This window comes from Pezoporus wallicus, unplaced genomic scaffold (assembly GCF_028554395.1).
Source record: "Pezoporus wallicus isolate ANWC-B61680 ecotype Strahan unplaced genomic scaffold, APGP_CSIRO_Pwel_v1 contig_2595, whole genome shotgun sequence".
Classification (NCBI taxonomy): domain Eukaryota; kingdom Metazoa; phylum Chordata; class Aves; order Psittaciformes; family Psittacidae; genus Pezoporus; species Pezoporus wallicus.
This window is the reverse complement of record NW_026640968.1, coordinates 21,453-45,181: the sequence shown is the minus strand read 5'-3', so window position 1 is coordinate 45,181 and position 23,729 is coordinate 21,453. Positions and strand designations below refer to the sequence as shown.

The following is a 23,729-nucleotide window of genomic DNA, read 5'->3' as shown; positions in this document are numbered from 1 at the left end:
ATGAAATAAAACACTGAGCAAGAGTAAGTCATTAAAGGAAATAAACAGCATTGTAGTTTGCACAGTTTAATTTTCAGCATTCAGTTCCTACAAATTTGCACTTGCAGAATCATAAAGAGATAACACATTTTCAAAATAAATGAGTACACACATCCTTCCTGTTTCCTTTTTAATATTTTTCAATTTTAAGAAGGATTCATAAGAGCTGTGAGAAATAACAAGACATTTAAAATGGTTTAACCCACATTCACGATGACAAAGATGTCAAGACTGTATGGAATTACCCAATGGATTTTCTTAAATAATATGAAAGTGATTTATAAAAATATGACAACGCAGCTGGCCTGTGGGTATTGTGACAGTACAAGTGTACTGCTATAAACAGGTCTAATTCTGATGCCCAAAATCATGATAATTTTTATTTCCTACCACACATATAGCATACCCATTTTAAAACTTCTCAGTATCTCTTTTGGCAAGAAGACACAGAACAATACTTTGACATCTAAATCACATTATGACAGTAAGTGAAAATAAATGGGAATACATAAGAAAAAAAAATTTCTATAGTGACCCACATAGGAGAACTGGAAAAATGAAGAATTAAGTAATAAAATAATTTATGCACTGTGAAATTATTAGACACATTTGATGTTGGGTTTTTTTCTGACTTGAGCTCTTAACGTTTATATTGCTAGAATCATATAGAGTCATTGAACGGTTAGGGTTGGAAGGGGCCTTGAAGCTCATCCAGTTCCAAGCCCCTGCCACAGGCAGCGACAACTTCCATGAGACCAGGCTGCTCCAAGCCCCGTCCAACTCGGCATTGAACACTGCCAGGGATGGGGCAGCCACAGCTTCTCTGTGCAACCTGCGCTATGAATGATAGAATCATAGAACAGTTAGGGCTGGAAAGGACCTTAAGAACATTTAGTTCCATCCCCCCTGCCATGGGCAGGGACACCTCCCACTAAACCATGTCACTCAAGGCTCTGTCCAACCTGGCCTTGAACACCGCCAGGGATGGAGTATTCACAACTTCCTTGGGCAACCCTTTGATAGATGATCTACGAGTAACAGACCTGCGATCTATGATCTATGAATGACAGATGCTTGAAGTTCCCTCCAAATCGCATACAAGAGGTCTACAGTGAATAACTTGGTACAAGTCAAACCTGATGAATTAGCAGCTGCTGTGTGGTGGTTGCTGCATGTCCCTGACCCCCTGACATGACATAGCACAGTTGCTTATCAAAGAGGGAGGCAAAACTGTCCCAACTTCAGATGGGTACTCTGGTCTGGCAAGCAAAGCAGCAGTGTCAAGGTCATTATTCTACCGACTACTGCCAGAATCAAGGACTTCCTTTTCTTCTCACTCTCACCCTTTCTTCTTCAGGTAGTGAACCTATTCACATGTAACATTAGGAAACTGAACTTGCATGCTATCAAATGGAGAAAGAATGACATTTCAGCTGGATATGATCCCTGACATGGTCTGTTCTGTGGTCATGCAAAAGCCACCCGTCACCATGGAGAAAAGGGTAGGGAGCACCCTCCTGCAGGAGATAGGGAGCCTGTTCCAGCTTGTTCTCCCCAGTACCTGTGATACCCATGTAGATCGGGTGGCAGCAGTAGGGGCTTCCAGACTTAGTGTTACGTGAGGATAAAGGACTCATCGCAGCTTTAGATTATTTATTCCTTTTCACTTTAAGAATGCGAATAGATTACATACTGAAAGCTAAAATATAGATGGTTGCTTACATATTCAAAAGCTGGTAACAGGGACACAATTAAGGCCTATTATTAAGATAACCCAGTCAGCCCTCACTCTAGCCTTCTCTAGGCACTGTAAATCAGTCTGGTAACTACATCATCACATACTATTTTTATTGCTGATAGGTTTTGTGTGCAATTAACTCCCTTTTTAGCAATGGAGACACACTAGAACTCTGTTTGTGCCCTGTAAAAGTAATATGCTAGCATCGTTTCCATAAAAGATAAACCAAAGGCACATGCTATATTATTTCACATCTTCATTTTATTACATGGTAACTCTGGCCTTCCAACTCATATTCTCACCTTTCTGAACAATATTTTCTTGATTTTAGAACCCTAGTTATCCTGTAACAAGAGAGTTAATATACTGCTAGTAATTTGTTGTTTTACTTTTGTCAATCATAGAATATTATTTCCACATAAAACACGAACTACCACATTATTTTTCCCATAAACTGTCATTCAGCTTCAAATAGAATATTTTTATTTTGATTTCTTAAAAGGGGATAAAAACTGGTGTTAAATGCTAAGCACAGTTAAGTTTCAAAATGACTGCCTGCACCTACAAATATTTAATTTTTTTTCATATGAAATCATTCTGTCAGGATTAGTTACAGCCATCAGACAATAAAGATCCTGATTTCTTATATTCCTAAAGGGCTATTTGCATTTTGCTGATATGACTGCCACTGAAAATAGTAACAACAAAAAAATGGAAATTAATATAAATACTAGCACATATTTACATCTAAACTGTGTACATGATGTTACAGGTTTTATGAAGATGATCCTATTTGATGCACATGGGAATTTTTATAACTAATCTAATACATATGGCCCTAAATGAAAATTCGTTATCAGAAAAGTAACAAAATCCCTAGACTTTCAGTAAAATTTTGTGTGTTTGGGGAACAATCAAAGCACATTTTATATATATATTTGTGTATATATATATATATATATATATAAAAGTTAAACAAGAAGAATATCCACATTCCCTTCTACACTTTGTGTTTAAGTTTTTCAAGTTTGTTTTTTTTTTCAGCTCTAAAGTGACTAATATACTTTCTAAATTAAATCTATTAATATTTTCACTGTTATTGGTGTGAACAGAAGTAGGCTGTATTTGAAATTCATCTTCCTAAAAACAGTGATAATACATAACTGAAATAGTATTTTTTCTACTATTTGCTGTAAGAAAATAAAAAATAGTTTATTCCTAATGTTAGCTCAATATGCATTTACGTTTACTTTTTATAATTTTGTCTCAGAGGGCAGCAATTAATCTCTAACATAAGAGCTAAGTATAAAATATAAAGTTTTGATTCAAATAGATACCACCATTTCCTCAGTATCTTTGTCAGTTTTGTTCTTCCTTGAAGGGTAAGAGGATATCAGAAGAAGCTCTTACTACTCTTCTTTTTAATCACACTGTGAGAAATGCTCTTTGATTCATAGCTGGTTTCACTGGGGGGGTTGGGGGAGTGAATCACAATCTTTCTGACCTTTTCATATTCACTATCCCCTCCAACTCCTTTGATTTGTGAGCTGCCTTCTTCAAGATTTCTTCAGGAATATCTGCCAGTTTGGCAACATTTAGTCCGTAACTCCTTGCAGAGACTCCTTTTGTTATCTGATAAAGGAAAGTGATAAATTCAGGACTCTCTTCATCTTCAGATCCTAAAAAAAAAATAAAGCCAAAATCAAAACGTCCTCTATTAGGTCATAAAACAAAACATAACAGACCAAAGACTAAAATACCAAAGACTGTGGTCTTTCATTCATGCTTCTTGTGTGATTTATTCCATTGAAGAAATATGGAAGAAAAATATTTCCATGAGACTACAAATGCTACCTACCCATTGTGAGACTGAAAAAAAATCTCTACTATGCTTTTACCTGATGTCATATCAAGCAGACTGTGTGTACAACTTAGAATTTCTGTATGTTAAATTGATTAGTTGTGCTGTAGCTGGGATACTGCATCTCGCATTTGCTGAGCAATGATAAAATAAAGGAAGTGTCAGAACCCCACAACAACAAAAAGTTGCTGCCTGCCAGGAAGTTAGGAGCCATAGAAAATGCTTAGGAAAAAATAAAATTCGGATGATGGATCTTTCACTATGAATTCCTTCTATTCCATGACTAAGATGGAAACATAATAGCCATCATTATAAATAGGATGACTCCTCTTCCTCTTCAGACATCCTTGTTGCATCTCTGCCCAATCTAGGCTTTGTGTAAAGAGCAGAAAAATTATGCGGTTACTCACTGCCATTCATTCTTCTTTTTTAAAAATGCAGGGTTTTGGAAACAATGGGGATTGCCATAAATGTTGATGACTCAAACTGACAATCTGAGTGATACAAGCCAAAGATAGAAAAAAGCCCATGCCATAAAACTCACCTTAAATAAAACAAAATATTAAGACATAAGGAGTTCAAGATACAGGCAGAGTAAGAAACACAGATATGTTGTTGCTTGCAGGCTGTGGTACTACACCTATTGTGATTTCTGTAGCAAAACAGTGAAGAATACATATGACCTGAAGGTTCAGGTCACCTAACACTGAAAGCAGAAATGCTGAGGCAGCACACTGAAACACAAAGTATGGGATTTCACAGACACAGTAGTTAAGGAATAGTAAGTATTGTGTTCGTAACATTTCAATTGCCTGAGAGTATCACAGGCCAACAGTTAATGAACTGAACTCTGAGAGAAAAAGGACACGCAGATATTCAGGGAAAGTGATGTTCTTAGCTGGGAACATCAGTGTGGCCAGGTAGCTCTCACCTAAACACAGTATTACTTTAAACTACCTGTGCTCAAAGTTAATACACATTTGAGGGATCCCTGCTTCTAACATCAGGCTTCTATTTGGCTCCCTCTGGGCCAAACCCTAAATTTTTAATTAACTCTCTGAAAAACATTTTAAAAGTGACAGATTATATATTTAAACAGATTAAGTGGCATACACTAAACTGATTATTTACAGTATTAAGAATGAATTAGGGGGAGATTAATGGCAAATATCATGCCAATTCTTAAAAAAATTCTCAGAATGAGTCAGCGAACAGACCGTTCCTAAGCAAAGTGGGGAAACCAGAGTAAAAGCAGAATTATCAAGCACCTGACTAAACCTGATACACTAAGAGAAAAAAAAGGAACAAAAAAAAAAAGGCAGTAGTTTATATGGAGAGAAATCCTACATCAAAAATCTGTTGTAAGTTTGAAAGCCACATGAGTCATGAGTAAGAGAGATCCAGTACATAAACCATACAGGATTTTCAAAAGGCTTTCGACAAGAGTCAAAAAGCATCAAATGCTCTTCTGAAAACTGAGCATCCATAGTCTAAAAGGCAGGCCTTTGCATTTGTAAATAATAGGTTAAATGATAGGAAACAGGAGGTAACAGTCAATTCTTCAGTTCTCACCAAGAAGCGTGATCATCACTGCAGTTAGAATTGTTCAACATACCCAATATCAAACAAGAAAAAGAGCTAAGCAGTAAGCTAACAAACTTTAAGGAAAATACTAACTACTTAAGAGCAACAGTACAAGAAGAGATGCTGTAACTCTTCTGCTTGGTAAACCCAGAACTGAATGGGATTATGATAAGCAATCTAAAAAAATTACATATGGCATAGCCAGGATGAACAGAAATTGTTCCTTCTCCTCTTCTAATTCAAGAACTGAGACCATCAAGTGAAGTTATATGTTGTTTTAAGAGTTTGGAAACAAACAAAAGGTGGTTCTTTGCACAATGCAGTGTTAAATTTTGAGCATCTTGATGCAGTAGGATGAAGAGGCTAAAAGTACATAAAGATACTCAGGAAAACTAGACAAACTTACTGAAATAAAATCCACTAAAGATACTAAAGAACAGAAAAGACATCTAGCTCTTGAAACCTCCTAAATAGCAAACGTTTGCAGACAGTGAGATCTTTTAGAAGAGTTGTCATATGTTTGATCCCTAATCCCTCCATACCTAATCCTTTGTATTTGGCTTCTGTGAAAAGCCAGGACACTGGGCTTGGTGAATCTTTTATCTGACGAATCTCAGTCATCCTTATATTTAATACTGAAGCGAAATGGTTGTTCAGTTTTCAAGCCCCCTCCAAATGTGTGTATAGACTGATACTCTAGAATTCGAACTTGCACACTGAGTTTTAAATTACTGTAACAATTTTACAGTTTCTGCTTATACCTACAGTAGCAGAATCTCAGAAGGATTTATACTGTACCTTTTTGTTCAACACTTTCCCCCTCATTCACCAGGAAAGCCATGTGGTAATTGCCGACTCTGTCTGGATACACCTTCTCTAGCTCACAAACTGATGGATAGTGAGTGACAAACAGTGTCAATGATTCCACCTACAACAATGTAATAATGTACATAAGAAGGTTTGGCTTTATTTATGTATTTATTTTTAAACAGTGCAATGTATCATACCCATTTCTCTGAGTTTAGATATGCAGTTCTACAAGGAAATGCACACCATGTCAATGTCAGCCTACCATAAAACAGGCTGAAAAATCATTCACAAGCATGTGTCAGATTGAACACTTACATCTCTAATAAAATGTTCAAGTGTAGCATAAGCAATAGCAATTCCATCATGTGTGCTAGTTCCCCTTCCCAATTCATCCAAAATTACTAGTGATCTTGAAGTTGCTTTTCTTATTATCTCAGCAGTATCTGTCAGCTCTTCCATAAAGGTACTTCGGCCTTTGTAAATGTTGTCTGCTGCACCCATTCTGCATTGAAATACAAACCAGATCAGTTTATTAAGTGCAAATAAATGCCAGATAATGCTGGGGAAAAAAAAAAAAAAAATTTTTTTTTTTGTTTATAAATCTCTTGTTGCTGCTCCAAGCAGAGCAGAAAACACTAGGCAGAACATTCACCTTCTAGAACAAGCTACTTCTTAGGGAAAAAAGCAATGACAGCACATGGTCCATATGTGAGGGTATTCTAAAAGACAGAAGGAACTACTCGTGTACCATTAAGTAAGGGCTTGCGTGCATTCTCCAAGACAAAAGGGTATACTGACTCCTGGGCATCTGGGGGAGACTAGGCTGTAGGGACAGCAGAGAATTTTTCTGGGCTATCAGTAATCTAGTCCCATTGTAAAACCATAGACAGAATCTCAGCATTCCATGTCAACTACAGGAATTGGAACAAAAATAAGAGGTAGACAAGGGTGTGTTCCCTGGCATGCAATTCTTCCCCTTTGACAAACACTACAAGGCAGCCTGCTTTTCCTTAAAAAGGACCCTGGGAATTTAGACCAGTCAGCTCACGAAAAGGATTCCAGCAAAGGTAGCCATGAAAATTAATTTTACTTTTTTATCACTTAGTTTGGCTATCCACAATTTGCATGTTTTTCAAATGCTAAGAACACCTGAACGTATCATATACTAGCATTTCCACATAGAGACAAATAGACATTAGAGTATCTATGCATCCAAACAGACACGGTGGTTACTTCCTTCCACTGCAGTTTTCACCTCAGAAACCTGTTGGTAATTCACCCTGTTTTTTCTTTTATTTTGCATCTTTCCTTAAATACTCAATTAATGTGCACTCTACCTGAAGAAAGAAAATTTCCTTTTTCCATATATGCTTTTCAGTTACATTAATCACGTTACAGTCTCACTTCTGAGGTAAGTTATCACTACCAAGACAAGGGCTATAAAAATGTGGTTTTTCATTCTCATCAACTTAATAATATAGTTACATACAAGCCACACTGATTTAAGGAAAATTGACTCACCAGCTTAGCATATTACATTTTCAATTATAACAGCTGGCCACAACAGTATTTAAAGGCAATCAAAACCTTTAAAGAGAATCCCAGTATAGGGTTTTTTTCTCTCTTTCAGTGCATCTCTTTCTAATACAAGGGCTTCTGTTGCCTACAGAAGACAAGAAGATACTCATCATTTTATGAGGATCTTATGTTTGTCAAGAGTAATTGACTACCAATACCAAAAGTTAGCAGCAAGACCCAGTACACCTATGATTTCTATATATTCTCTGTCTCCCACCCTGGAAATTCGGTATGGTGCCACACATTGTCACAATATGCAAATCTTCAATTATAAATGAACTAATTTTGTTTGGAGATGGGCATTATGATACCGAGTGCTTTTATTTCATAGAGCCTGTGTTGACTCATATACCTACGAGTATGCCTACTGCGTGTAAACACATACACAGTAGGTATACTCCCACATACCCTAGAAGAAAGGTGATTTTGGGCATAAGCTAAATTTCACATGACTTTCACTGAATTAAATATGTAATTCAGGATATTGAGGCTAACATTTTATTAAACCACTTACTACTGTAATAATTTTAAGCGGTGCGTAAGAACTATGAACATACTGCTGAATTTCTCAGTGTCCCCAACACCTACCAGCACCCCACCTGGTTTGGTTCAGCCGCACTGTGCTACTATAAAATCAAACAATCCCCTTTGTATCACAATATTGATCAGATACACAAAGAACAATATATCTTCAATCTACTTTTAACATGATTAACTCCATGAGAACAACAAATACTGTTTACGTCTGAACAATCTCTGGCTTCATAACGGGCAACTGTAACCCTAGTTTCTGACCCTAGGATTGTTAGTATTATTACTTCATTTTTATTTGGCTTTTCATTACAGAGACAGCTTCTAACAAGCTATTTTGCACCTATGATGATTACACTTAGAGAGTTCTCAGTTCTATTTTTTTCTTGGATTGCATAATTTCCACAGAGTCCTCAAAAGCATTTAGTCATTTTGCATCTGATCTGCATTCACAAAAATAATTTTCAGAACTTCTTCACTAAATGCTCAAGATACAAACAGAAGTGAGTTATCATCTTTCTCTTGTTAACAACAGCTGCAAAGAAGCCTTTCTTTCAAGTATCTTAAAACATTCAACTCCAACTCAGGCTTATCTACAGATTTAAGAAAAAGTATGTATTTTTAATTAAAATGTCATTAAACCTCTTAAATATCATCCTTTGGAAACAGGTAGATTGTTCTTTCTGCCGCTGTCCTTGACACTAGGAGAATCACACCTGTTTTTCAAACTTATGTGATAAGCAGTATTATTCGAGAAACAAGAATAACTATTTTAATGTGGATGACTGCATTGATAAAACTAACAGTTAACATGCAGGAAAGCACCGCTCCTGAACTGTATGCTTCAATATTCCTGATGCAAGAAAATTTTTGAGTCAAAACACCTATTGTTTAAACAATCCTTTTTGCTTCAGTTGGTAACAGCTTTACATGATTTTCACTGAATTAAATATGTAATTCAGGATATTGAATTACATATTTGATGTAATTCATTACAAACAACCAGACTTCTACATGATTCAGTGGCTTTCAATCTACATTTTAATGTAGATTCCCTCATGTTTTTATACATCAAAACATCAAACTTTTTCCTGTAATATTCTGCCCACGAGAAGCGTGCAGACATCCAATGTGAAGAATGCCTCTTCAAGTGCTGCCAAGAGATCCATCACTCCTCAGCAAATGCAATTTGGCTGGAAACTACTTGTAATAATCTCTTTGACAGCCAACCAAATATCATAAAACTGAAAGCTCTTCATCCTATGATGTTCAACACATTCATTACATAAAGAAAAAAAAGGCGGTGGGGGAGAAAAAAGGAGTCATTATCTCTTTCCAGTGCTAGGTTTCAAGTGGTAAAGATTCATGTCTATAGCCTCAGAAAAAGCCACAGGGAGGTAACATTTTCAGAAAGGTATGTTAGGTTTCAGGAGGATAAGTTAGGTGATATGGAGCAGTAGCTAGCTTTATGTAAACCAGCTGGTGCTATGTGCTAAACCTGTATGTGGTTCCTTGAAGAAAAAGGAAGAGATTTCTTTATTCTGCAATATTATTCCAGATTTGAATGCAAGCAGGAAATCTGGAGAAAGCAGCAAGAAATCTGGAGAGAGGCTTTTGACAAGGGCCTGTAGGGACAGGGTAAGGGAGAATGGCTTTAACCTGACAGAGGGCAGATTGAGATGAGCTCTTAGGAAGAAATTCTTCTCTGTGAGGGCCCTGGCACCGATTGCCGAAAGAAGCTGTGGCTGCCCCATCTCTGGCAAGGCCAGGCTGGACGGGCCTTGGAGCAACCTGGTTTAGCGGAAGGTGTCCCTTCCTGTGGCAGGGGGTTAGAACTGGATGAGCCTTAAGGTCCCTTCCAACCAAACAAGTCTGTGAAGCTATTAAATGGCTGGGTTTTTAACCTGCTCTCCTGAGTTAAGACATGCACGCAGTACTGACCTTTTCCAATGCAGATGTTTATATCATAGAATCATAGAATATACAATAGTTAAAAATGAATGCGAAACCCAAAAGCTTCTAGTTAGGGCTTTTTTCCATTCTACCTTTCAAAAGAAGTTGTCTAACATGCTGCTGTTAAGTTGCTTTGGTTACAAAATTTGTGAGCAGTTTGTGGAACTCAGGTATTTTAGTATTCTTTTATGTTAGTGTGAAACCCTCACACTGCTTGTGAAAATGACCAAATAGCTCAAGAGCTCCCAGTAGCAGCAAAAAACAATTACATAGTATGAAACAAATCCTAGAAAACAAGACTGCAAAACCATTCTATAAAGCCTTAATCTCATGCAGTTGTTAACATCCTGATGCTATTTAGGAAGTCCTAGTTTAGAAAACATTATCACTGAAAAGCAACAAATGAAATTTACAATTTTTCACCTTGATTTTAGAATCACACATTGACTATAGAAGTTCATCTAAAACACTTCTTGTAGAAATCAAACCTACTGCCTGTTACAGAAGAATAAACCTAATTAGCATAGAGCCTCTACACACTGGCTTTGCAGTTCTCAAGAGAAGGCATTTAGGTTTCCAGATATGGTTTGCCTTCCAGATCTGAAGCCAGAATTCATCTCAGAATGTAGTCATAGTCAATTTATTTATTCATCAAGAGCAATTAACACTGAAAGAAAATTACTCTTTTCCCTGAGAATATCTTAAATGTAAGGTGCAGAGCACCTAGCTCTGAACACCAACAACAAAGACATCCCTTCTGTGATTCAAAGAGAACACTGAGAAAAACACACAATAAATTCATAATGTGATTTTACAATTCCACTCGCTCCCCCTCACACAAAACTCTCCTTGTCTTATAGTTTATGCCTTTTCTTGCATGGGACTGTTCCTTACAACCTCTTTTTGATAACAATGTATGGTTCATCTTTTTTCAAAAGATCTCTTAACAACCCTTTTGCATCCTTTTATTTTTTGCAGAAAACACTCTTCCCAGCTGAAGTTTCATCTGGTCTCTGCAGAAAACAGAAGTATGAGCCTTAACTGAAGGCAATGTTTATGAGAACAGAAAAACTTGTTATTGCTCCTGCCATGGAGGGAAGAACACTAGCGCAATTTCATTTCAAAACTTAGGTAAATTTTTTCCCATTGAACTGTATTATTGACTGCATTAAGCACCTAGCAAACACCATTTAGAGACTTCACAGGTTAAAAATAAAAAGCACTTTGCAAATCGCTCTGCCAAGAAAATGAAAATGGGCATCCTAAACAGAGGTCTGGCAGGCTGACCACTGCATGTCCTCTCCTCTGGAGCTCCAAGAACCCCAATACCTTTAACAAGAACAATTACTCAGTTTTACTCGCAAAAGCAATTTGAAACCCTGTGTATTTTAGAAACACTGGGACTGATAATAAGAATTTCACAGTGTTCAGTACAAAAGTAGCCTAACTGTGATACTGTAACTTCTGGCCACTTTCCACATGCAATGAAAATTTATCAAGTAATTCTTTAGAAGAGAGCATCTGCAAATTTATAACAGTTCACTGGCAAGAAACTAATGCTTCACACTTCCCCACAGAGTACTGGTAAATCGTTTACTTCATTTCCATCAAGCTCTTACTGATGCAAACCCAAAACTGTCAATAAGAATAATAATTTGCAGAAACTGCAATTACAGAATTTGAATAAAACATCCCTCTTTTCCTAAGTATGACAGAAAGCATTGTTATCAGGGTAGTTATTAATTCTGCATTATTCACAGGCAACTTCTAAAAAGTAAATGTGTGCAAAGTTACATGGATGACTATGATAGGAAATCAGAAAATGCTTGTGATACTAACCTCTTTACAGTAAACAGGCACGTGCTCAACCATTTCCACAACTACTTATTTGCAAATTTTAAATGAAGAAATACCAATGGCACGTCACCCAGTTTAGAATAGCTGTTGAAGAGCCTGACAGAATGCAATACACATTCAATGCAAAATTTTTTTACAAAATTTTTATTTTGTGAATTACTGTAAATGAGATATTCTTGTTCATTAAGAAATTAATGAAACTACTACCTAAAATCACTAGAGATACATACTTTGCATTATCCTGGAAAGAAAATCAAGTCCAAAGCAATTCTAACACTCATGGTGGCTTTTATCTTTTTCTTCCCCCTGCTATCATTAGGTAATTGAAATAGCCAGAACAAGTAATTACTTAAACCCATATTATCTTACAGACCTGGCAAACAGGGGCAAGCTGCACACAAGAGCACCCCAGTACTAAAAGCAATGTATCTAATAGGATTAGCTTCCAAGATGTGAACTGCATTGATTTTTTTGATGAAAGCCAGAGGAAAGAAAAAAGCATCCCTGGATTGCAATGAACACTCAATATTTTAAAAGTTTCACCTTGACTGACAGAACAGGTAGGACTGAGTTCAGAAGACAAAATACACCCTAGTCAACACAGTCACAGAGTGACAAGAAGTTACCAATATCCTCATTCCTAATGCTGTAGAAGGCAAAAGAAATTCATTTTTTCTTCCAAAAGCTTATGTTACATTACCTGAAGAACTCCTGAGAAAGCTTTTTCCTGAAATTCATTAGTGATACCCTCAATAATATCAGAACTCCTTAAAATTACTTGTTACATCACATACAGCAAATGCCTCATTCACTGTTAAAATAATAATACAAGATTTCTAGTTAATTCTAAATTTTTACACTGTATTTTAAAACTGGATGAGTCCAAGTGCCCTTTCTCCACCCCACGTTACTCAGAACCCTACAGAAGGTGGCTGTCAGAGGGCTGAGCTCTTGCAGGAGCAGGGTGTACTGCAGCAGAAAAAGGACAGAATAGCAATAGCTTAAATTCCACATTCAAACACACAATGAATTTTGTACCTAATGTATCAATGGATTGCTTCCCACGGTCATCATCTTTTACATTCATTTAAACACATTTTTCACGATGATTTCTCTGCAGGAAACCATTAACACATTAATAAATGTCACAAGAGAAAGAACAGATTAGGAGTACAATCATTTTGCTGGAAGATAAATTATATGTGTAGATATTCAAATTAGGGTGTTTTTTTGAGCCTATAATGTTATCCCGAAGAAGCTGAGAAAAATGAAGACAAAGAAAGACCCAACCCTAAAATATGCACAGGTTTACACTTACTACTCTGGGATTCCAGTGAGGAAACTCAAGGTAATTAAGTTAATGTGCATATGCAGCTGAAGGATTGAGGCCAAGGGGGATTAAAAAGCAGAAACTATAGCAACAGACTAGGGACAATAGCTGAAGTGTTCAGCACAAGTGAACTTTTCCCCTTTAAACCTGTGGATGCTATGGAAAATCCCATTTAAACTGTGACTGGGTTAAATCGTAGCGTGGAAGAGTTTTAGAAAGGTAAGTACCAACACTCAGTGTAAGAGTTAACTTTGCTGAAAGATAGCTTGTCAGCCTCACAGGCAAATTCTGCCACCCCCTTTCGGGGAAAGCTTTTCAATCCCTTTCAGGAATACTGCAATATGCAGCAGAAATTGTTTTATAAATCTCACTGTATACATAAATAACTGTCTTTTTATTGACTTTAATGAATTTTTCAAGCCTGATTTAAAAACCTGCAAGCAAACCAGTTTCTTGTATTTACAGGTATTATTGAGTCCCATGTAGATAAACCAAAGACTGTTTTGTTAAATACTATTTTATTACAGGTATATGAGATAAAGCTAACACTGCAGATGCATATTACTATGAAATGAACACAGACGTGAAACTAAATTAGCCACAAATACACGCATAGCACAGCTTAATTTATTTCTATAGAGCTACAGAACACTGTCAGGAAGAGTGACAGTTCAAATGTATTGTGACTTGTCCAAAACAGAAAACGTAAAACCAGAACAAAATAATTTCCAATTTAACAACACTAACTACAACTTTTACTTTTTCCCTTATTTTTCAAAAAGAGCATCTCCACGTGATTACAAATAGGTGCAATGAACTTAATACACCACCTTTGTCTTCCCCTGAAGACAGGGAATAATTCACTCCAGAGGTGTAATAATTACAGGACTGTAAACATAACTGAAATGCTTAAGTAATTTTTGTTATTCTGGCAATAAACACAAATACAATTAAACAAGAACAAAATGAAACAAATTACTGTGCCATAAAAAAGTAATATTTCTGAAAATTACTTTTGGGTTCCTGACAACTAACAAGTTCTACTTGTCTGTCATTGCTCCTTTCTAGAGCAATACCAACAACGCTTGTTCAGCATACCAGCATATAAAATTCTCACGTGGACTTGCCAGTCACTTGGGACTGCTTTGTATGGATTGTTCCCTACTTTTCTGCCATAAGCACACTATATAATGTGTGTATATACATAATATAAACAAAGATGTGAAAAAAGACCTTTGCTTTTAAATTTTCTGTCTCTCGTCTTTCAGAGTCTAACTGCACAGGTAAATTGAGATAAGCTAGGGTTTGTTTTTTTTTAAAAGGAAAATCTGAATAACTTAAGTTTAACATTTATTTTCAGGCATAAATAACTGAAAAAAAACCACAAAAACCAAACAACCCAAACAAAAAAAAAAAAAACAATCCACCAAAAAAACACCCCCAAAATCAAAACCAAAACCACAACACAAAACCAACCAAAACCCAACAAATGAGCCCCAAACAAACAAAACCTAACAAGGCATCAACCAAAGTTCTGGCCAGAAACAGGTAACATACAGACAAGTTGCTCTGCTGAGATACTCCTTCACTGTTTCCCTTCAGCATTCAATCTCCTGGTGATTTCTGTTTTATGCAAGACACCCCCAAACTGACCCGCCAAACACTTCTGCCACCTCAAGACTAGAATTTCATACCCTAGTTTTTTATGATAAAGGTATGAAGAAGCTGACTAGCTGAATCTTCACGCCAGGTATTGTGATTTAACTGATATTTCTGGGACAGGCAGGAAGACTAATCTTCATAATCCTACCATGTAAGCCTTAAAGAAATCGATAAAGCTTAATAAAAGAATAAATACAAGCAAGGATATTTGTAGTTCAATAGCTGGTCTTTGAGTTAACGACAAAGCTTGCATGCGATAAAAAAAATGAGAGGGTAGTACTATTCTTGCAATATATTGAAGAGTTTATCATAAAGGGCAACTTATTATTGCCAAGTATGTGAATGCACAAAACCTATGCCAGTCTAGCCCAATTATCTGGCTAATTTTGGAGGTTATGGCCAGCACAAGAATTCACCCTAAATGGCTATGATGCAGGGGAAAAGATCAGGTAAGGATTTTTCAGTAGATTAAAAAAAAAATAAAAAATTATTTAACCTTTTAACCTCTCATCTATAATGCCAAGTATAGTAAATTTTAACATTTATTACAAAACAAAATCAGTGTAGACCCCTCAAAGGGTGAAAAGCAATACCATGGTACTCGCTCATAGAATATGAAGTAACGCAGTACAGGCCGATTTAAGACATAAAAGCTCTGCAAGTCTTACCTGCACACTAGCAGCTGCTTTAAAATGTCATCAGCATGCTGCCCCTTTGGCCATCATGGTTAAATATCCAGTAGCTTCAGATGGAACATGTTCATTTCTTTATTGAATTGAAATCAGTATGTAGGAAGAGACTTCTAATGAAGAACACCTCTATACTATTTTCATGAAGTGAGTTCCTGGGCAGTTTCTTCGCTTATCCATGAACTGAGAAATGCATAACTAGCACAGAATCTAACAAGCCACATTCTTTTCAACCTTAAGTTTGCCTACTGCTGTGCAAATAGCACCATTTCTGCAGTGAAGCTCTGAAATAACAGAGCTGGTTACTTACTATTTTAAATACAAAAAATTTTCACCCTCTGTCCTGGTCCTGTGTAGCTCCCTCCCACTGATTAACCAGTAAAACCAAAACGAAATTAATGCAATGTTATTTGCCTAGTTAGAAAAAGCTGGTAAATTGGTTTTGGTTTTTTTTGCCACCAGTAATTAGACCAAAGCATCATGAATTTCTATTAATAAGCACTATTCTGTTTTTAAGTGATTTACCTTATATTTCAATTTATTGTGAAAAGCATCTTACACTCGTTTCCATTCTGAGAGAAACATTCTCTTTTTCCTGTTTTGCACACCACTCCCTCATGTCCCTTCCAATTTTCTCTTGATTTCTTATAAAATGTACCCTTAACGAGATTTGGAACATTTTTAATCTGTTAAAAGTAAGTCATGCAATATCTTTCAAATTTTAATGATGGTCACATCCCAATGCAGCACAGAAAAAAATAAACACCCAAAACTGACTGCCCAAATGTTTGCAGGTGTTAACACAGTATTTGTTTTCCATCATGTTTTAAATAATACTAAAATCTGTAATGATGCCATAAATACTTACATTTTATCCAGTTAAAAAGAAAAGTGCTTGTGTAGAGGTTGTCTACTAGTTTCTTTCAGCTCCACAGAGTCTTGACAAAACAGTAATAGGAGTTTGTCAAGCTGTCAGAATTAAATAGCTGTTAAAAATATTTAGGGAGGTAACATCCATAATGTACCTACTGTAAAACCCAACCTTTTTGAAAGCAAATTCCACCATGTGGAGCTCAGACAAACAGTCTGAATAAAATGTACAGAAGAAAGCATTGTGGCATGTTTGATGCACAGCCTTTAAAGAAATATGAATTAATAAGACAAGATTATTTTTTTTCACATACACCCAGCAGAAATAGAGGTAACTGCAGTCCTTGCAGGTGTAATGGGAAACAGGCGAAGGGCTCCATACATCCTCCATTCTTGCACAAGCCCACTGAAGTGCAGCCACACACATTCCCCTATTTTCCAGACCATAAATTCTCTTTTGATGTGACAACAATCAAGTAAGAAAAATAATCTGGGTGAAGGAATTTATGATGGCTGTAGTAACTCATACAAGAAATGTCACTTTGGGATACATAAATGCCCTTTCCTCTTCCATGACTGTGGATCCAAACGCACATGACTGCCAGGCCTTTTTGCTCACAGAACGACAGAAATGAGCAGTGCCAGTCACATCAGTCAAGCACGCATTCTAATACTGATTTTTTCAATGTAACATCAAGCTCTCTCCTATGTGAGTGTGCAACACTCACAAATTTAAGTGGAATGGGCCACATCTTAGCTTTGGAGAGTTCAGGATGAGTTGAAGATACTACCTAAGCAGGCAGCAAGGGAAGTACAGCCACCAGCTGGCAGAACAGCATGACACATTCAGTTACCCACTTACAGGGACTCTGTTATGAAATGTCTTGGCTGTTAAAGCAGCTTCCTTCTGGCAAAAAGAGACCTAATCTCATCAGTGTCACCACGTTAAGCCAGGCACATGTATAAATAATGCCATTTCTATTTCTTCGTTAGACCGGAACATATACTGTAAGTTGACTGACTGACTTCTGCAAACCGTTGAAAGAAGACACAGTCACTTTGTACAAAGAACTGAAAAGACAGAAGAAATTTGTTTTCCTTGCACCTATTCTGTTTCTTAGAAGTGAAAGAAGGATTATCTGGTGGGGACTACAGGGGTGCCTCTAAGACAGAGTGCCACTCTGCTACAAGCAAGCAGATTCAACTGGGATAAAAAAGCCAGGTTGGAGTGATGTGCTGATCTGGGAGTGACCGGGGGGGCACCTCGCTCACTGACACTCCAATGGCTAACAGTAGAGCAAGCACCCTTTTCAAGGGTAGATACAGCCTGTTCATAGATGTTTTGGTAGACTCTAGTAAGACTATGCAGGTGATGAGGTGAGTAGAGTCTCCTGAACTGTATCACGACACACAACAGCTGAGGGGACATGGCTGATACTCAGGTAGGTCCTCAAATGCAATTCCCAATAGCAGGAGTTAACCTTCAGTTGGCAGATCTCTCGGTAGCACTGTGATCCTTCTAGCCATCAGAATTCCTTCTCTTGACTGAAGCCACTGATCAACTCAGGCTCACCACTCCTTGGCAAGGCAGGTGGGTGGAATTGGATCTTGGCTGCTAGACTTGAAATAAAATGACCTAACTTAAGGCCAGTGTCAAGGGGGATTAAATTCCCGCATTATTTCAGTGTTAAATGAAGGTGACAGTTTCTGATCAGTGCAGAAAACATACTTTCCTTTCTTCTGCTTCATCCTTCTCCTTATAAACCCAAAGATCACAAAACCTGAAGAACAGTTTCCTGCATATGAAGGCCAGTGAGGATAGGTCTGTCTCTGCCTTCAAATACACCTTCAAGAAGCACAGCCTGAACCTGATGCTCTCATTTGGTTTCCACATCTGGCAACAGAAGCAGACCATGTGCATGTTGGGGATACATGCAAGTACCTCAGCAGGACACAGGTTCTATTGAATAAATTAGTAGAGTCAGGTCACTGTATGATGGCAACAAATTAGAAGTCAGAGTACCTAATTTATAGGGCTCTGCAACTTTGTCATGTCAAACAGATGTGTAAGGATCAGCTGCCTGAAGATTTCTGCACTACAGCATTAGCTGAATGAGCAACTATTATTCAAGTTAAAAATCATTATACAAGGAAAACAGACAAGCAAGAAAATACCAAACCAGCTATGTAACTGGAACCCTGGAATAGACAGTTGAGGATTCCACTTATGGCCTTGATTTTCTGACGGACGCTGTCTACAGACATGTAATACAAGTTACAACAACAAAACTATCCCTTCCTAGCCAAGGTGAGCAACCACCATCTGTTTTCATGATGTCTTCAGATATACAGTGGAGTTTGAACTATCTCCTAACTATGGAGTTTGAACTATTTCCTAACTTCAGACTCAGCAATGAGGAGTGCCCTCCATGATAAAAATACATTTAAGTCATCTGTCACAAGGATAAAATGTAGGACACGGCTCTGTATGCCTCAGTACAGATCATGTGATGCGCAGAGACTGTATCAAGACAACTGCCTTGAAGAGCAGGCAACTGCACGTCTTAGGTAAAGTGAAAGATTAAATGACTGCTTAGTTAGGCAACCTACCACTCCCCCTGTTAACCTGTATTGCCAAACTCCTACATCCCTCTGTTTCCCTAATATACCTTCTCGGGCAATTCAAACTCTTATTTCTTTGTCATCATGAGGATTAAAGACAGGCTGAGAATCTGTAAACAGCGGGATAACTCTTTCTGAGAGAGACAATGTGCATGAGAGGATAATCTGCATGCATCGTATTGATGCTTCTATTTATTCCTTTAACCTTTAAGCATGCAGGACATAACCTGCAAAAGGCAGTTTTCAAATGCAGTTGAAGCACAGTGCATTGTATTAGTTCAGACAACTGAAGCTCCACTTTTAATAGTATGCCCAATGTAGCTGATGGTGTAAAACCTCACTGGAAGATGTATGTCACCATACATCTGTGCAGATTTACTTCTGACCACTGAAATAAGTGAAATAGCTTTTATTTCAATACAAGAAGAGAAAGACAAGAGGGAAGGGGCTCTAGGAAGGAAATTCTTCTTTGTTTCTTTACCATCACCTAGAGTTGGTAGGAATTGGTCTCCTTTACAGTATTCTTTCTCATGGTAGCTTATGATTTCAATAAATTGATTTTCACAGTCTTGAATAAAAGACATTTGGTAATTTCAACTATTAATTAGCTTCCTTATTTGAACATATTTTACCTTCAAATTGTTAGAGAATTCTCTCTCAATTTTGAGCTCAATTTTTAGCTCATGAAGAGCTACTGGTGACCTACTGGAAGTATGCTGAAGTTTACTAGTGCTAAGAAATTACATCAATATTTTATGTGAGACATCTTTAAAGGTCAGCTTTCTTCAGCAGCTAAACATCACCTCTTCTGAACACATGATTAAGGCAAAAGAATTTGTTCCATTTGTTCCTCTGTGTATGTGTTTCCACACTTGCTTTGCCTTTCTACACAATGCACAGAGAAGCAATATATTCATTCCATGTCTGAATAACTATATTAGAACTAATGGAAATTGAAGATAAATTTGATGCAAAAATTGAACCCATTTACTGCAAGGGGAAGCTTGGATGGTATTTTCAAACATGAGAGAATTAAACACTCAAATCCCATTAAAAGTCAACACAGACTGGGTGCTAACCTTTCCAAACCTCTTCTAAAATTCTTAAATATAACAGCACTGACAAAGCTAAATTCTTTTAAGCAAAGGCTGCATGAAAACATTATCCCTTATTGGAAAAAGAAAAAAAAAAAAAAAAAGGAGAAAAATATAAACCAGCAAAACATCCTCGAAATACTGTGCACTCCCTCCATATTGCATAATCGCACACAGCATCCCAGCATATCATATCTAGGTTTAGGGGCATTATGCAGTGGAAGGCTCCCACTTTCCCTTCTTTAGGATGAAGTTATCAGCACCACTGAAATGTCTGGAGTAGCCTTAGTACTCTGCTGTGTCTATACACTCAGGTAATGAAGGTGAATCATTCCTATTTGCACTGTACCATTTGCACTGAAGCAGGCAATACAAGTACTATTCCTTTTGCTTTTCTAAAAGATGTTTAATACAATGCAGTATTTAAAGTCAATTAAGAGAAGCTGTAATACATAAATACTGGATATGTCCAAACGAATAACCATAGTAGCAACCTTTCAATGTCCATAGAAATCCTACTTTAGAACACAAAATACAAATCCTAGATGAATGTTAATCTCTTAAACCTATGTAAATTCACACTTTGAAGATGAAGTCTACAAACAAAAAAGAGACTACAGCATAAAGCACCAATATTAAAAAAAATTTAGCAAGCAGCAGAACTGCTGGTACTCCTGATGCACAGAACTCTTCACGGAGTCAGCCTGTAAAGCATACCTCACAGCAGGGATGCTATGCTAATAGCAGCACCTAGAAAACAACACACCATGTCAGTGATGAAAATAAATTGGAAACTGACATCTTCCCATGGAGTGTTTTTAAAGGTTTAAAAATATACCAAAGTTATCAACAAAATAATCTCATTTTTCAGCAAGACACTTGTGGCCTGTGGTGGCGGTACAGAAAGAAGGTCTGCGTAGCTGTTATCCTATTAAAAAAAACACCACAAAAACAACAAACCAAACCAAACCAACCCCCAAACCAAAACACAGAAGAAAACAAAACAAAAAGCAAAACTTGGGGCTAGTTAAGAGAAAAACTCTGGTCCATTCAAGCTCATTCTGTACCAAAGGAGAGTTCTTGGCAAAAGCTGAGGCTTTAGAAATGTATGTTCAGCCAGGCACAGCATTAAGGACACAACGTAGGGCATACTATGTGGCAGTTAAATTTAATGTTTCTCTCCTCCAACCAGGAATTAAAAACTAGTACAAGCATAACTTCCCTTCCTAAAGCTAAGAAATACTCTGAATATCACACCAGGTTAACCTGGTCTGTCAGACTTGTATACTTTTAAGACGTTTCCCAGAACCTTGGAAAAAGAAAAACAAAAACAAAAAAACAAAACAGAAAACCCACCAAAAAACACTCGAAACCATGTACACAAAACCAACCAAAAAAAAAAACCACACCAAACCCAAAACCAAAACTTCACCCAACCCCAAAAAAACCACCAAAACAGAAGTGCCTACTTTCTGGATAGTCTCTGTACACCTTGAGCCTGTGAGCTGCAGAACCTGGTAAGCTACTCCTTTTACAGTCAGAGAGGGTGAAGGTCATGATTTGGAGATGACGAAGCAGCAGTTAGGCAAAGACTATTGAAGACCGCTTAGTGGCTACTGACAGCAGGACAGAAACAAGCACTGACAATTTAGGGAGTGTGGATGTCACGACTTGGTTATGTGGAGCAAGGAAAGGCAAAGAAAGCCCCTAGACCCCACAGGTGGAAGCAAAATCACGATTCAAGTATTCTCCTGGACATTTGTACTGGAATGGAAGCTACAGCTGGGTCAAGATCTAATATTCTGTGGACCATCGCAAATAGCTAATGCCTGTTCCAGCAGTGCAATTGATTCCCTCAAATCACACTATATAGAAGGCAGAAGTTTAAAGAGATGCACAGCCAAGCAGTTCCACTGATAAAAATTTACAAATTGAATTCCTGGCTTTCTGAAGGAAAACAATAAACAAACTCAGGGTTCTGGTTTGTTTTGTTTGTTTTGTTTTTTTTTCTTCCTGTTAAGTGTTTTAATTACTGCATGACTATTTCTACCTCAATAATATATTTCCAGTCTCTTCTTGATTAGCACTGAGCCAATTAGTTTACTCTTAATTGCTAGTACAATGACAAGAATTTAGGTAAGTCTTTAGTATATTCATCTAGTGTTTGACACGTTTCACACTGAATGAAGAATGGCACATCCAGCTGATATTCCAAAACCAATTTAGATGGGTGAGGAATCAATCTCATGTGTTAGAACCTGACTGGGCTCCAAATTAAATAGTCTGAAACCTCACAGCCAGTAATACATTCTAGGCTTTCTTGGCTTTAAATCTAAAAACCTAAGTTTTACCTTCAACCACACTACCTTATCAGAACAGATGCAAAAAATGTATTATGTAGACAAAATCTAAGTGGAATTAGAGAAATATGCTGGGGAACAGGTGGAACTCAGATGTATTATTTTCTAGATTTTCACGCTGTAGTTTTCATTTTTCTGCAGAAATAATTACATTGCAATGACAACTGAATACAAGTAGAGGAATGTGGATATTAAGTTTAAGAGTAACAGACTTATGCACCTATAGTTAGAAATTAAGATAATGTCAGCACAAGTACTCTAAGTTCACCTAAAATACATACAAAGATAAAAAAATCTTCAATTTGCTCGTAATGCTGCAATGTTTCTTTCTCAAACGTAAAGCGAATCTTCTGTATCTCCATGTTCCTTGTGAAATGCTCATCCAATCACCAGTTAATTACTTTCAACACAAGGTTGAAAAAAAATGAACCATTTTGAATTTTCAGCTCAAATTAATTTTGGAAAGATAATACAAATTGCTTTCTATTTTGTTCAAGTGCTTAGCAGTTAGTACTGAAATGCATCAAAGCGCAGTTTCATTCATTTTTATCAGGACACAGTGTGGCATAAGAATACAACATCTTTACATGATGAAGCAATTCTAGATGAGCAGTATTACAAATTCTTCTCAGAGTTAAAAGTAAACTCTGACATGCACACTGCCATCACTAGAATTTCAGGAAAGGTAACTGTACCACACATACATATTTGTGGTGAAGATTATAACTGTAAGCAATTTTCTATCTAAAATACCATAACTAACACAGAACTATTGCTGATTAACAAAGAGATTAAAGAAACACAAAAAAACAGATGAATAATTCTTGGTAATATGAGATTATAAAATATGAAAGTCTTGACTGTACTGATAATCTTCAAAAATCATTGAGCTTAAAACTGAGTTTTTCACTACCTTAAAAATGAGGCTGAGTGAAATGAACTGCCATATTCATTGGCTAAAAGAGTAAAGTATGTTCAAGACTGCCAGTAGAGGAAGGATAGTAAGCAGAGAACATATGCAGCCCCACATTCTCAGTCTCCAATACTGTGAGTATACACAACTCCACTGCACAGCAGAAACTGTGACATGATTTTTAAAGGTGATAGCATTTATTTTAGGAAAAGCATCATTTGGCTGTAACCCAGAATAA

General features: G+C 37.0%; 1 protein-coding gene across 1 annotated transcript in view; it reads right to left on the bottom strand.

The window, feature by feature from the left end:
* Positions 1 to 23,729, bottom strand: part of LOC130605687 (DNA mismatch repair protein Msh3-like) — a 44,175-nt gene that overhangs the window by 714 nt on the left and 19,732 nt on the right. Inside the window, exons 9-11 of the mRNA XM_057421381.1 lie at positions 6,348 to 6,534; positions 6,021 to 6,150; positions 3,282 to 3,456 (exon numbers count right to left, since the gene is read on the bottom strand). Coding sequence (XP_057277364.1) covers positions 3,282 to 3,456; positions 6,021 to 6,150; positions 6,348 to 6,534 — 492 coding nt within the window. The remainder of the gene's footprint in view (positions 1 to 3,281; positions 3,457 to 6,020; positions 6,151 to 6,347; positions 6,535 to 23,729) is intronic.